The 14,981-nt window shown below is 34.7% G+C and overlaps 2 protein-coding genes across 2 annotated transcripts; both read right to left on the bottom strand.

Annotated features, from left to right (window-relative positions):
• Positions 1-1,347: 1,347 nt before the first annotated feature.
• On the bottom strand, positions 1,348-9,245 carry LOC122579484 (WAT1-related protein At3g28050-like). The gene is made up of 7 exons (XM_043751666.1): positions 8,963-9,245; positions 8,767-8,832; positions 3,339-3,452; positions 2,766-3,006; positions 1,986-2,144; positions 1,742-1,893; positions 1,348-1,657 (listed from the first exon to the last, which is right to left on the bottom strand). Exons 1-7 carry the CDS (start codon positions 9,169-9,171, stop codon positions 1,504-1,506), a joined length of 1,095 nt encoding a protein of 364 aa, XP_043607601.1. The 5' UTR covers positions 9,172-9,245; the 3' UTR covers positions 1,348-1,503.
• A 1,511-nt stretch (positions 9,246-10,756) lies between these two features.
• LOC122578518 (WAT1-related protein At3g28050-like) lies at positions 10,757-13,966 on the bottom strand. The gene is made up of 7 exons (XM_043750493.1): positions 13,677-13,966; positions 13,521-13,586; positions 13,309-13,422; positions 12,727-12,967; positions 11,378-11,536; positions 11,141-11,292; positions 10,757-11,035 (listed from the first exon to the last, which is right to left on the bottom strand). Exons 1-7 carry the CDS (start codon positions 13,874-13,876, stop codon positions 10,873-10,875), a joined length of 1,095 nt encoding a protein of 364 aa, XP_043606428.1. The 5' UTR covers positions 13,877-13,966; the 3' UTR covers positions 10,757-10,872.
• Positions 13,967-14,981: the final 1,015 nt, after the last annotated feature.

Below are 14,981 nucleotides of genomic sequence, written 5' to 3' on the forward strand. Positions count from 1 at the left end.
TGTATATTACTAATAACCTATATAAATGACCAATAAGGCAATGATTACAATAAGTCAATAAAAGACTAAACACCTCCAAATATTAATTTACTAAAAACCAGACTACTATATATATTTTGTGGGAAATGAAGGTGATGCTATTATGCATCTAAATTGGGTGAAATTCCACTCACATGTTAATTTTTTAATCAATAAAAAACATATATTTTATACTGCTACTCGAAAATTAAAATGTGAAAGAAATTTCATTCAACTTGGGTACATAATCCCACTTTCACTTTTTTCATGTATTTTATACTGATGCTCGAAAATTAAAAAACAACAAAACAAGATGATATTTGGTGTACTGACCACCTACTCATTGTATTTCATTACTTGATTGACGATAGGTTTTAAAATTTAAACTTAACATTTTAATTTTAATCATTTACGAGTATTTTTTATTTAAAAGTTGAAATTGATTTAGCTTTACCTATAAAATTAAAAATAACTTTAAAATATCTCTATACTTAATATTGACACTTTATGCCTATAGACCCATCTCATCACTACGTTGTAAAGATACATAGATCTTTTTAGAAATGTTCCCTTGCAACGGTAACCTATCAAGTATCAACAAAGATATGCTAAATGGAGCGCAACTAGTGATACCCTAAGCAATCTTAGTTATTGGTGGGGCAGGTTCCCAGAAAAAAAGAGGACAACTTCATTTTCTTTTACTGTTTTACATTGCCATTTCCGATTGAAAATAGCAAGCCATTGCCTTACAGGTCTTCTCTCCTCTGCTTCTTATTAACATTTTTCCAAAATTCAATTATTCTTTCACAGCCTTCCACATTCTCATGGCACCCAGGATAAATTGTGACCTCAAATCCTCATTTGAGGAATGGAGGCTATTCCCACTCCTACCAACAAAACACACACAACAAACGCTTCATTCGAGGCTACAAATTGACTAGTCTTTCGCACACATTCACATCCCTTAAACCCAATTCTGACCTAACATCAACCCTCATTACTTTAGGTGTAACTTTATGCTTAAACATTGTTACAAAAACTAACTAAAATATTGTTACAACATTCACAAAATATAAAGTTGGATAAGAAGATGGTCCATGGACCGCCAACATTTATCAGCATGTTACAAAAACTATTTAAAACTTCACACATCAGAAACACCACAGGTCCAGTCCTATTGATCCATAGATCATCTTTCTCACCAAGTTTTTACCCTCCGGACTTCACTTTGATCTCTTTCTCTTTTCTTTCAACTCGGCTTTTTAACTTTTGGTCTCATTTACTTTATCACTTGTTCAATGTGATATTCTGGCTTAAGTACTTCAATTAGGAAACTAATAATTATACAATATGAAAAATGATTTCTGTTTCTCTAATGGCAGGACGTTATACAACTCTTGTATGATCATTTACAAGGGAACCATTCAAACTAAGTGCTTGATTGTTATATTATAAACAATGTTATAATGGGGAGTTTCATTTTGTCTACTCGTCCTCATTCTTGTAGTACTGCAACAATGGAGATCTTGATGTCGAGGATACATATGAGTTTACAACATCGTCTTTCATTGTATCCTCTTTCGCTTTTCCCCACATCACCATATAAAACCCAATTGATAAGATCATTGCACCAACCACACTGCATAAACTTATACACTTTAGTACGATAAGACACAATAACACAAAATGTTTCGTGGTGAAAATGGCCAAGGGGTCGCATTACCTTCCAAAGTAGAGATCATCTCCAAGAAAAATGACTCCCATGACAATTGCAACAACTATCGAGGTTGGCTTAAACATGGCAACAAATAAGGGCCCTTTCAAATGTAATGTCCACGCATGCACACCACTGTTCAAACACATACCAAAAACGGCCTGCATGACTCGAAGAACCCACCAAACCCATTTAGACACCATCAAACTGATTAACAAACCATGGAAAGTGATCAATGCATTTAGGTACTCACTGAGCACAAAATCGAGACCAAGGCTATATCAGGCTTGATCCTCCAAGAACTTGAATCTGAAACTGTGAAAGCCCCTACTATTGCAGAAATAATGCTCACTTCTAAGTTGTAAACGAACACGAGTGTCAATTCTGCTGGATACTCCTTTAATATCTGTGTCTGCACCCATCAAACTATATATCATATTCCATGTTGACCGGACATACTCAAATACGGACCTAGAGATGCACAAATAAGGCTTTGCCCAATAGTATTATGTTATAAACTTGACCCAAACACCCCTTTTAAACTTTGTTTACCAAGCAGAACCCTAAGCATGGTTAGGCCGTCCAATTATACACATTACTATTGGAAGTTTATCCTGAAGGTTGCTATAACTAGTACTGGTTTAATATGTTAAGCCACTGTTAGGTCCGGTACTAACTCTGCTTCTAGCCCTGCAGTTATAACTTAATCATTTTTAATTTCTTAAAAAATACATTATTGTATTGTCTTTATAAACAGGTGTTGTACATTCACAATTTAATTGAGGCAATTAGAGCCGATGGTTGTATAGAAAACCAGTAATCATTTATGCCCAAAATGTTTATGAAAAATGAAATTGATAACCAAACTATCTGAGGTGGGATGGAGCCTGGAGTATATGTAAGTCAGGAGTGTTCTAATAAGAATAAGAACCTTTTTAATGGCACTAATTAAGACCTTGCTAGCTACGATAAATGTGTAGTGTGTGTGTGTGCAGGTATGATGTATACATAAAGCGTACAGTGGGAGTCATACCTGCACGATGTACCACATTGCGAGCAAAATGTACTCAGAGGTAAATAACAGACCGCCAAGAGCCCAATTATGTTGTGAAGAACCAAGGGAAACAACAGATGGAGAATGAGAGGCTGGAGATAAACCCCAAATAATCTTGGGACCTTTGTAAAGTGTCACAACAAATGCACCTGATATGGATACAATTGTGCCCAAAATCTTTACACGAGTACTATTGGTGGAAAAAGATAGTTTCTCCATCCTGTGTTATATATTTGGATATAAATTGATGCACGAAAAAGTTAGGGTCTCCGATTTTAAAAACAATATTAGAGATTAACAGGTGTCCCAGAATCAGCATCAAATAAGCATTGGCTACGAGTATGGTCACTTAAAGAGTGGGTCTGATCGATGTCAGGTTTCATCAAGTTTGAGTTTTTGCAACGACGAGACATCTTGCACCATTTTTACTGGTATTTACTTTTGCACCATGTACAAAATAGCCGATTAATGTCATATGCATCGCAAATGATGCCAAATTGTGGTTTGTGACAATTTGGTTGTTAGACAAGCTCTTTTAGGTATGTTTCAAACCTGAATATAATAGCAAGGATGAATGCAAAAGCAGGAACGAGATTGCTGATGGCAGAAGATAGCGTGGGCGAACTATAAATTATTCCGGTGTATCCCAAGATCTGTGCCATACATCTAGTCACAAACTCAGCAAATTAATATAAACTTTCTTTCTAAAAGTAAATTAATATTGAATCCACACATAACCCATAAAAATATCTATAATTTTGTTCATACAGACTGATTAAGACCTTGCGTTATATGTCAAGTAATATTTTTTTAACAAGTTGGGATCACTAACGGTCCACTATTATCCCACCCGATCATTTCCACTAAACCCTTTGACTTAACATGAAATCTGCACTTTTTTTTGTTGTCACATTTAGGAATGACAATGGGTCGTGTTAGCTTTATAAATTGTGGTTTTTAATTGTAATTATCTAAGTAGAAGGGGTATTAGTGAAATTAGGATAAATGTATATAAACCTCTTTCACCCCATTTGTAAAAGAACACTTTCATATATATAAAAATCTAATTCTTCATTAATACCTATTTTCCCTACCAATACCTACTTTCCCACCAATATCTACTTTCCACACCAATACCTACTTTCTCACTCAAAAACCTATTTTACATTTGGTATCAGAACCCAAGGTGCAAAATCCGGACCTTTTACATCATTGTTGCAAGATTCGATTATTTCAGTTTTAATACTGGTTTTCCTACCGGTTTTGTTACCGGCTTTCATACCGGGTTTCTTACCGGTTTTCCATTACTTTAAGGAAAATTTAATTTACTTAAAATACCTGGTTTACATCAAAACTGGTATTAGTTAACATACTAATCTATTTACCTACTTGTCATAATCTTCATTTGACATTTCGAAAACCGGTATTTCTGAAGTTCTTTTTAGAAAACCGGTATTAGTTGATAATTACTTAGAGTTTCATACTTTGGCTTCTATAATACCTGGTTTATCCCAAAACCGGTATTAAGTTCTTTTATTCTTCATTATTCAACTCGTTATAACCTTCAAGGTTTTCCACGAAAACCGGTATTTGTGAAGTATTTGCCGAATACCGGTATTACTTAAGGATTGTGGTGTGTGGTTGTGTTTGAATGTATTAATACCTGGTTTCCTCCAAAACCGGTATTTGTTCTTATATTAATCATTTTCTTAACTGAAATTTTGTCCAATTTTGTTCTTGAAAACCGGTATTTGTACACTATTTACGAATACCGGTATAAATAAAGCATTTTCTCAAAACCGGTTTCTGTTGAGATTTGTTGTGTGGTTGTTTGTTTAAATACCTGGTTTACTCCAAAACCGGTATTAGTTCTCTAATCCTTCTTTTGAGGAAAAGTTACTCTGTCAAATTTTCCCCTCGAAAACCGATATTAGTTCATATTTGTTCTTGAATCCCAAAACCCTGCAAATGTCAACTATTATACCGAATGAATTTGTTGAGACGGTGTTAGATCTTTTAATGGGTGAAGAGCCAAGTTGGGAAGAAATACGTCGTCATGATAATCACATTTGTATGTGTTGTACCAATTCGTTTCCATGTGGAGTGGTTATTTTTGAGGAAAAACAAGTCAATGTGAATACATTTAAAACGATTGTGACAGAACACAATATGTTTCAACTTGAAATTAAGCAACTCAAATCTGAAAACAAACAGCTCAAATCTGCCAATAATCCCAGTTTGTCTACCATCGAAAGTCTTCAATCTGAACTTGACCGAGTCAGATCTGATAACAAAGAACTCAAATCTGCATATGATCTCATTTTGTCCTACATGGAAAGTCTTCAAAAAGAAAATGATCATTTGCAATCAAAGATTTTCAAATTAATAAATGAGTTGGATATTTCACCCAAAGATCTCATTGAAACCAACCTTGAAACCCAAATTAAGGAACTTGTTTTGCAACAACAACTTAAAGCTCATTCCTTGTCTTTGTAAACTCAACTTGCAACCAAGTCAGATCCTGTGAATCCTCATTCAACTCATGCTTCAGAATCACCTCTTCCCAACCAAACCATTCCATCTCCAACTAAAATAAAATCCATTCCTTCATATGCTCAATCAAACCACAAACACCTAAAATCATCAAACAATACCAAGCAACACCCTTCCTCCAAAACCAAAACAAATCCTCATAATACCAAACCATCTCACCAAAACAATAAACACCCACAACCATCTTCCAAACCAGCTCATACCACTCCCAAATTCTCGAAAGAATCTCATTCCACCAAAACAAAACCTCTTCTACCTAAACCTAATCCTACCCTCAAAGCAAATGAAACCATATTACATACCTCGCAAGACCAGACCTCCCCTCAAGCCTCTAAACAGCCATTGCCAGATATTCAAGGATTCCACCACCGGAATCATTTGCTATAGAGATCAATATGGCTGGTTCTCTCATAGTAAACCCAACACAAAACCTAAAAGCACTCCCATCAAGTACTCTCTCTCTGAGTTACTTAAGTTTGCACCACGAATCATTCACCCTCGTGTACAAAAAGTGCTTGACTATGCACAACCTCCTACTTCTCTTTTCAAATATCCAGTTGGACCCACCGTCACATGGGTTCCAACGTCTGGATTCAAGTAGGTAGTTGTGATATGGCTTATACACACTTCTGTGTATAACCCGTTCGAAAATCGTTTTTATAACCAAAGTTTTTCCTTTATTCCAAACCAATACCACTATACTTCAACCGATTATGCATGATGAACGTGGTTCTCACATTCATCATGAGGGGGAGAGATAGAGATAAAATGGTTGATAGATTTAAAAGACTTGGAAAGAATTCAAGAATGATTGAAGAAATTGAATAACTAAGCACTTTTGAATAAGGGTAGCTGTGATATCCGAAGAAACAATGAGTTCAAGTAAAAGCTTCAAAGATAGTTCAGTTTGAATACCCAAGTTCGATTAAAGTTTTGATGAGATTCAAATAATTGGTCAAAGTTCGAAAAGATTGATTATCAGTTTGAGGGGGAGCACATAGGCAGTTTGATTACTTGCTTCGAAGATTATGCTCAACTTAAGGGGGAGCTAGAAATTGAAGATTAATCATTGAAATGATAAGTTGCTCCGAGATAGTTGTTTGTTTGAGGGGGAGCAAGAATTAATTGATCAAGGGATAAAATGCTCCATGATGATTGTTGATTCCAAGAAAAGTTAGATCAAGAAATGTAGTTTTAAAGTCAAACCAAATTTCCACCTTCCAAAACCAAGCTTCCGCATTGCCAAGAGAATTCAATGATAACCAAGCTTCCGCATAACATAAGAACTCAAAGAATTCAAAGTCAAAACCAAGCTTCCGCACGCTACTCAAAGAATCAAGTTACTTCTTCAAGCAACACCAAGTTGAAATCAAAATTCAAAAGTTCAAGTCGTCAAAGCTCAAAAGTTACCAAAATTTCAAAGATGCTTCCAAAAGAATTCAAAGTTTCAAGAAAAGATCAAGATTTTATAAGTCATCGTCAAATCAATATGTTTGTTGAGAAGATTCAAAGTCAAGGTTGATGCAAGACGTTGAAGACAATAAGAAAGCTTCAATGTCCTCTCAACATTGAAGATTTTCAACAAATGGGCTCATCATGTTTATTTAAAGATTGAAGACGATGCATGATTTACAATTCAACAACAAGGGGGAGATTGTTAGCTTTATAAATTGTGGTGTTTAATTGTAATTATCTAAGTGGAAGGGGTATTAGTGAAATTAGGATAAATGTATATAAACCTCTTCCACCCCCATTTGTAAAAGAACACTTTCATATATATAAAAATCTAATTCTTCATTAATACCTATTTTCCCTACCAATACCTACTTTCCCCACCAATATCTACTTTCCACACCAATACCTACTTTCTCACTCAAAAACCTATTTTACAGGTCGGGTTCGAGACAAGTAGTTCCAAACCCGAACTCGATAAGAAATATGCAATCCAAACCCGACCCGACACTCATCAGGTACCTTATCGGGGACACCATAGGGGATAAAATTATGCCCAAAACCCGAAACTTGACCTGATAAGGATATCTATTTTTCAAGAATAATAACCAAAACTTGTGTGATTTGATAAAGGTACTACTTGCTCCTGATGTTATGAGAAATGGATGTGCAAGTTATGGAATATAGGTACAAAAAGTGTTTGGTAAAAGAGAATCATAAGGAATGAAAATGTAATAGAGAATAAAAATAGTGACAAAAAGAATGAGTGTTTGAAAAGAAAATGGATTGTGGTGCCTTGTACAAATAGAGATTGGATATAAGAGACATACAAAATTTAATTAACAATCAATATTAACACATATAATATCATAAAAAAAAAGATTTTTTTTTTCCATTCCCAACCATTCCTTACAATTTGTAGAGAATGGAGAGAATGAAAACCATTCTCACTTTTTCATTCTCGATTTCATTCTCCGGTGTAACCAAACAAGGGAAGCATGTCTCATTCTCTTTCTCCTCTTTCCATTCCATCATACCAAACACCCGTGTGTAACATTGTATATACAAAGATGCAATATACATTCAAAACTAATCACTTATAAGTACATAGATAAAAGTATTGATATCGGGTTGGGTCGGGGTAGACATGACAGTCCCTTATAGAACAGGTTCAGGTAACAGGTATTCTCAACAGGTATCAGGTTGTCCCGTCGTGTAGAGTTTTTTTTTTCCATCCCTAGTCACATTTGCCTCATTATCGATGAGTACTTCACCTTATCCACTTAAAAGTTAAAACTAATATCATGGTTAAAATGTACTTTTAATCACTTCATTTTCTTCAACCACTAGCATAAATGTAAATGTCACACTACAAATAATATTCCACTCATCTATGCTCACTATTGTTGCCCAACTAATTTTAATACAAGTAGCCAGTGTTGTAAAACTCGGTCGGGAACTCGGGATCGGAATCGGGGGTTAAACGGGTTGAGTTGGCTGGAATCAGGTCAAAACTCGGTCAAACTCGTCTAGTTCGGTCAAAAATCGGGTGGATCGGTCAAGAATCGGCTGGATCAGGTCAAAACTCGGGTCAACTTTGGTCAAAGTTGTTTTTTTTTTTGTTAAAAAGAAAATGTTTAATTGGTTTAAGTTTATAATTCTAATGAATGAAGCCTGAACTTTGAATAATTATATTAAAGTTTTTAAACAATTATGTTTTAAGTTTGAAGTTTATTCCATATAATTTTAAAAAATATAAATTTTCTATATAAAAACCTGATCCGAGTTCTCCCTAATTCCGATCCGAGTTTTTAAAAACTCGTGACTCCCCCACTCGCCGATCCGATCCCGAGTCACAAGGTTAATGATAATAAAAAGTTGACGAGTTAATGAAAAGTCAGTGGCTAATAAATAAATAAATAAAAAAAGCCTAAGTGGCATCAACTAATATTATTAAAAAAATAAAGAAAATTACCCGATGAATCCCAAAAAGAGTGTTTTGCTAATGATCGAGAAATTCACCGGAGGAAGCACCCTTGATCTGTTTTTTTTTTTTTTTTGTAGTAATAATAAAAGGCACGAAAACATCTATTAGTACTGCCCCCAAATCCGTCGCTAATTGCCTAAAATCAAATTAACAATCCCAGAAAAGAAAGTTGGGCGTGGTTCACCTGAAAGAAAAGAAGGGAGCTGGAAGGAGTAGGAAGGCCGCCAAAGCGTAACAGTAGACCATAAACACTTGGAAACTCATCCCTTTAAGAGTTGCGGCTTTGTACAAGGTGTTGAGCCCCACGTTGGTGCACTCCATGCTGATCAACGCTACATACGGCAGTACGTTTTTGTAACACTTGTTGTATCTTGATCGGTTGCTACTAGCCATGTTTGCGCCTGTGTTACTTATATATATATGTTTGTTTGTTGCATACAGTATTTGATATAATTCACATTTTTCTTTTCCTCAGAGCCCAAGATTTTATATCACTGTCATTGATTTTGTCTATTTGAGTAAGTATTTTTTAGATACTTTTAATGAATAAGGACCACGCCCTTATAATATTTACTTTATATCTAAAAGAATATTCAGAAGACGATGTATTCATAGGACCAACATAACATATAACAATTGCTATTGTGATTCAAAAGAAAGTCAATGTACAAGTATAATCGGTCCCCCATACATAGTTTTACCAGAATTCACATATTGAGTATTAAATTGTGTATAACAAAACTATTATATCATAGTCTTTTCTTTTCACGGGAATTTGTTTACACTTAATCATGTTACAACACAATTATCTTCCTTTGAAAAATAGCTAACGCTTTGTTAATAAGTTAGTTTTGATACCAAGACCGTTTGTCAAAAAAATCATTAGGTATGCAAAATATTACAGTAGTATAGCGGTAAGTAGTTTTCATAAGAGGTCTCAATTTCAATCTTTATTCTAGGCAAATATTTTGAGAGTGACCAAGAAATATAACTAAAATCGACCATGGGCGGATAAAAACCTAGTTATACTGCTACATTTTGGATCAAAGTGGCTGGTCATACTCATTAAACTTTTTCTTTTGTTTACCATTTAATTGTGAATATAGATACTCATGTAGTCATGTCTGGATCAGCTAAAGGAAGGATTATCGGGCTTCTACGTTCGTCTTAATTCTCTTTTTCTTTTTGTAAGAAGGATCGGCTCTCAGGAAGCCCAACTAGGCACCTTGGCTAAAAAGAAATGGGTCTTATGGACCAAGCTAGGCTCAGTACGCAGTAGTTCAACGACTTTTAATCATTATCAAGCTAATTGGATTTTTGGATGAGAGTTTTGATCCCATGTATCATTTGGTATCTACTAATCTCCCAGCCAAGTTTGTGTCCGGATGAATCTCAACCACTTAATAATCTCTTGATTATCTCAAGTTTACCTTTGAGAAGACTCGAACTTAAGATCCCTGGGAGTGACGACTGGTGGCCACCGGGCTATTATCCATTGGTTACTTTTAACCATTATCTATAAACAAAATCTTAATTTTGCAAATATCACAATACCCGAAATGTGTAAAGACGAATTGCTATATTTAAAAGGTGATTACAAAATTTATGTATATATCACCAATCTCTTGAAAATTAATTCAAACTCGAATACACAAAATTCCCAACATAACCGACCCTACTAGATCCTCCGATATTCTGCTTCAAGTTTGTTATCTGGAAGGAGATTCCCTCAAGTTGAAACAACTTGATAGGTCAAGTTAAAAGAATCAGTTATCTCTTAGGCACATTTTGCAATCAAAAGCATGGTTCTGACTTCGGTGACTTTGCTTACGTACGTATTCCATGTAACTTACATTATTGTCATGTTTGATTAGAAGTTTCCTCCACGAATGAATTTCACTATATATTCAGGTATAACTTTCTATACTTTTTATCTTGCTTTTATTTTTAAAAGGTTTTCTTCCGTAACAACATCAAAGACTTCAAAAGCATTACTTCTTGACCAAAATGAAAACCAATAATCATGTACTACTATTATGTACAATGTTACCATAGTAACACGATCGATATATTACAGATGATAAAACGTTTAACTTATCTTCTTTCCACGTCCTCGTCCTTGTAATACTGCAATAAGGGTGATCTTGGTGTGGAGGATGACTCCAAATTTACAACTTCAGCTTTTATTGCATCTTCTTTCGCTTTGCCCCACATCACCGTATAGAATCCAATTGATATTATTGCTGCTCCAATCACACTGGACATACATATACAATTTAGTTAACGCATATTCTATCTTCTCATAAAAACACACAAAAAGAGCACATTGGTGATTAGTTGACTGGTCAAAGGGTTGTCATACCTTCCAAGATAGAGGTCATCCCCAAGGAACATAACACCCATGACGACCGCTATAGCAATTGACAACGGCTTAAACATGGAAACAAATAATGGGCCTTTTAGGCGTAATGCCCACGTATGTACACTATTGTTCAAACACGAACCAAGCACACCCTGCACAAATCAAGAAATCAACAAAAACCTGTTTACACAGACTCGAATAAAAACCTCAAAGTCAACTGCATTTTATAGTACTCACTGAACACAAAATTGAAGCTAAGGCTATATCTGGCTTGATTTTCCAAGCACTTGAATCTGGTTCAGTAAAAGAGGCCACAATTGCAGCCAAAATGCTGACTATTAAATTGTAAAAGAACACCACCGTCAACTCTGCTGGATACTCTTTCATGATTTGTGTCTGCATGATCAAGTGTTATTTTTATTTCATATATCAACCTCCTTACTTACGCCATAAGATCCCTAAACCGGATACTCTTATCACAAATTATAACTGGCCGGGAGTCCGGGACCAAGTTAGGAAAGTAAGTTTTCGAAACCTCCTAATGTTTTCTCTAATAGGTGGGGTGAGATGATTGATTAAGGGTCAAAATGACTTCGTCGAAACAGTTATACTTATTAAAACTTCAGGTGTTTTTGCTAAACGCGACCGTAAAGACTACACTTAAGATGCATTAAATAGTTGTACACTTACCATAAAATTCAGGGTGGACCTTTGATTATAAATGGTACAAATTTTTTTTTTTTTATGCACTTTAAGTGGAGTCCTAGGGGCTGCATTAATTTAATTTATTTTTATTTTAAGGTAGTTTGAGCTGACTCGTTAATATTTCAAGTGTTAATATTTCAAGTGTTAACGTTTTGATGTTTATACAAATGACTAACACATCCAACATGACTATAATAAAAACTTTAAGGTGACAATTTCTCTTAGATTACCTATGAATGATTCAATTTGAGTTATATATCTTTTATAAATGGAAGGAAAAACGAAAAGGATTAATAGGGGAACTTCTAAACACAGAAGTTGGTTAAACGGGCCAAACGGGTCTTAGTTTATTCAAAGTGCATTTTTACAACATATATAATTAAACCTTCAAAAGGTTTTTTTTTTGTTGAAAATTGTATATTTTTTTACCTTGTTTATTAAAATGTTGAAAACATAATTTATCTGATCATAATTTTGATAACGAAAGTGGTTCGTATCAACTGCACTCATTTGGACTTGTGTGAATTTTTTCTTTACCTGTTTTAGACATGCCACCCAACCGAGCTCATTAGCTCATTCTTTTTGTAAATATTACTCCCCATGTTATAGTAAAGATTGTTATACGTAGATAAATATAGTAATAATCATATTAATTCGCGAATAATGAGGTTTTATGAACTATATATGAACTTCACTCAATTTTCATTCAACCCACTTGATTGATTTTCTTTATAGCTCTTGTTTGAGTGGGACCCATTTGAGATAAATAACATGAATTAGCTCATTTATAAATATATATAAGTTTTTGTTTTTTTTTTTTTGTGTGTCTAGATTGCCATAGATCTTTAATCTCTCGTCACGCTAGAGGGGTGCAATTGTACCTGCACGATGTACCACAACGGGACCAAGATATACTCGGAAGTTAGAAATAGGCCACCGAGAGCCCAGTTTGGTTGTGAAGAGCCCAGGGAAACCGGCATAGAACCAGAAGGTGAAGAGGATATATTCCAAATAATCTTGGGACCTTTGTAAAGTGTGACAACAAACGCACCAGTTACAGACACAATTGTGCCCAAACACTTCGCCCGGGTACTTTTCTTTGAAAAAGATAATGTCTCCATCCTGTTTTTGGCCATACAATTAAAAGCAAGTGGGTCATGACTAGCAAGTCCACAAAATATCAACTACAGTGGCTAGAAAAGGACGACATTCTGTTGGACAATACACTAGATAAACAATATCTAATGACCGAATGGACTAATGTAGTGACAAGTTTTTTAGCAGGTTTCGGTTCTGTTATTTTGATTAAGACGTGTGCGCACGTGCCATAGGAAAGTACTCGTAATTAACAAAGTTTGCTAAAAAGAAATCCATGTTTCAAGCCATTAGGCAGAGGCTTTTGGCACATTATGTCACAAATATGAATGTATATACAAGTGTGTCGCAATTCAAGGGGAGAGAACCTGAAAGTAACGGCAAGGATGAAGGTAAAAGCAGGAACAAGATTACTGATGGCAGAAGCTAACGTTGGCGAGCTGTAAATAATTCCGGTATATCCCATGATCTGTGATGTACATCTGCTCACAAAATAGTACTCGTATATAAGTCAATCCATACACATAGGTAACATCATCCAGCCATACATGATCATATATATCTAAGAAATAAATATTACCCAATGATTCCTAAAAGTCCGATTTTGCTAACTATTGAGAAATTCACTGAAGGAAGCACCCTTGATCTGTTTTCATTAATTTGACAAAAATTAATTACTTGGTAATCAATTTGTCGAATAAATTAGCAACGAAAAGATATGAAGAAAAGTACTGGCCTGTTGGAAAAGAAGGGTGCCGGCAGGAGGAGAAAGGCCGCGACCGCATAGGAGTAAACTATAAAAACATGATAGCTCATTCCACGGAGTGTGGCAGCTTTGTACAAGGTATTAAGTCCAACGTTGAAGCACTCCATGGTGACCATGGCGGCGAATGGCAGGACATCCTTGTAACAGTAGTATCTCCGGTCGCCAGCCATATATATATATATATATTTCACGACGAGTACGTCTGTGATCTGTTTTTTTTTTTTGCTTGAAAAAATGGGTTGAGACTAGAGAGCATAATTGGTGCATCTAGTGGTTTTAGTATAATAAAAATGGAACAATTATAGCTTACGTAAGATGGGCCAACTATCAACTTATGGGACAAACAATTGACATGGCCAAGATAATGAAAGCTTTGCCCAAATATCCAATAATTCCACCACTTATGATTTAAAGAACCACCCTTGCTTTTCTAAGATTATTTAGAAATGGAAATGATATAAAAAAAATTTTCTAACATCTTCCTACTACTAATTCTCCAAAAAAGGAAACGGCATAACATGTGATCCACTAATCCACTTTTCTCATCCTAGCTTTTGATTTTGCTATGTGTCATGTTCCTCTTGATGTTACTAGGAAGTACATGGGTATATGGTTACGAGAAAATATCATTTTTTCTTAAAATTAAGTGATCAACCCAAAAGCATTAAGAAAATGTTACTAAATTAATCACAGTTTTTCTATCTTGGATTTCTTTCTATGAAATTTATAGTAACAAGGTTTATTATAATATATTTTTATCCAAAGTTTGTAGAAGACAAACTATTATACAAGATTTTCTTGAATACTTTCTAAACGATAGCTTCTAGGTAATAGGTTTCTAAGTTATTGCACGTTATAAAGCTTGTCATATAAGCAAACTAAGGTCTTGTATGTTAATTTAATGTATTTAATTAAAACATACTTGAGTCATTAAATCAATTAAAAATGATTATTTTTTGAGTTAATAAAAAAAAATCTAAGGTATGGACTTAATTCTTATAAACTTTATATATCCATTTACTCATTTTATTTATTCATTCAATGGTTAGAGAAAACAAACGGCCTTATAAGTGCACGATTTTCATTACACCACTATTAAATTTGACCCAATTTAGCTGGTTTGAGTCTTATAGAGGGGGTTTTTAGTTGGGGTTTCACCTCCTACTAGGTTTTAAAGATGGGAGGCTCTTCAACGTGGATCTGGTTTAAAAACAAAAGTGCTAATTTCACTTTTGTTTGAGGGGTTAGAAGCTTAGAAGGTATTAAAAGAGAAGG

This window comes from Erigeron canadensis, chromosome 8 (assembly GCF_010389155.1).
Source record: "Erigeron canadensis isolate Cc75 chromosome 8, C_canadensis_v1, whole genome shotgun sequence".
NCBI lineage: Eukaryota > Viridiplantae > Streptophyta > Magnoliopsida > Asterales > Asteraceae > Erigeron > Erigeron canadensis.

What these genes read in the sequence shown, in the direction of transcription:
- LOC122579484 (XM_043751666.1), bottom strand. Translation starts at nt 9,171, where the DNA reads ATGGCTAGTAGCAACCGATCAAGATACAACAAGTGTTACAAAAACGTA. An exon ending in GCTCCCTTCTTTTCTTTCAG is followed by an intron (nt 8,833 to 8,962) that starts GTGAACCACGCC and finishes AAAAAAAAACAG; the next exon opens with ATCAAGGGTGCTTCCTCCGG. An exon ending in CAATGTGGTACATCGTGCAG is followed by an intron (nt 2,145 to 2,765) that starts GTATGACTCCCA and finishes TGATGGGTGCAG; the next exon opens with ACACAGATATTAAAGGAGTA.
- LOC122578518 (XM_043750493.1), bottom strand. Translation starts at nt 13,876, where the DNA reads ATGGCTGGCGACCGGAGATACTACTGTTACAAGGATGTCCTGCCATTC. An exon ending in GGACTTTTAGGAATCATTGG is followed by an intron (nt 13,423 to 13,520) that starts GTAATATTTATT and finishes TTTTGTGAGCAG; the next exon opens with ATGTACATCACAGATCATGG. An exon ending in ATCCTTGCCGTTACTTTCAG is followed by an intron (nt 12,968 to 13,308) that starts GTTCTCTCCCCT and finishes GGCCAAAAACAG; the next exon opens with GATGGAGACATTATCTTTTT.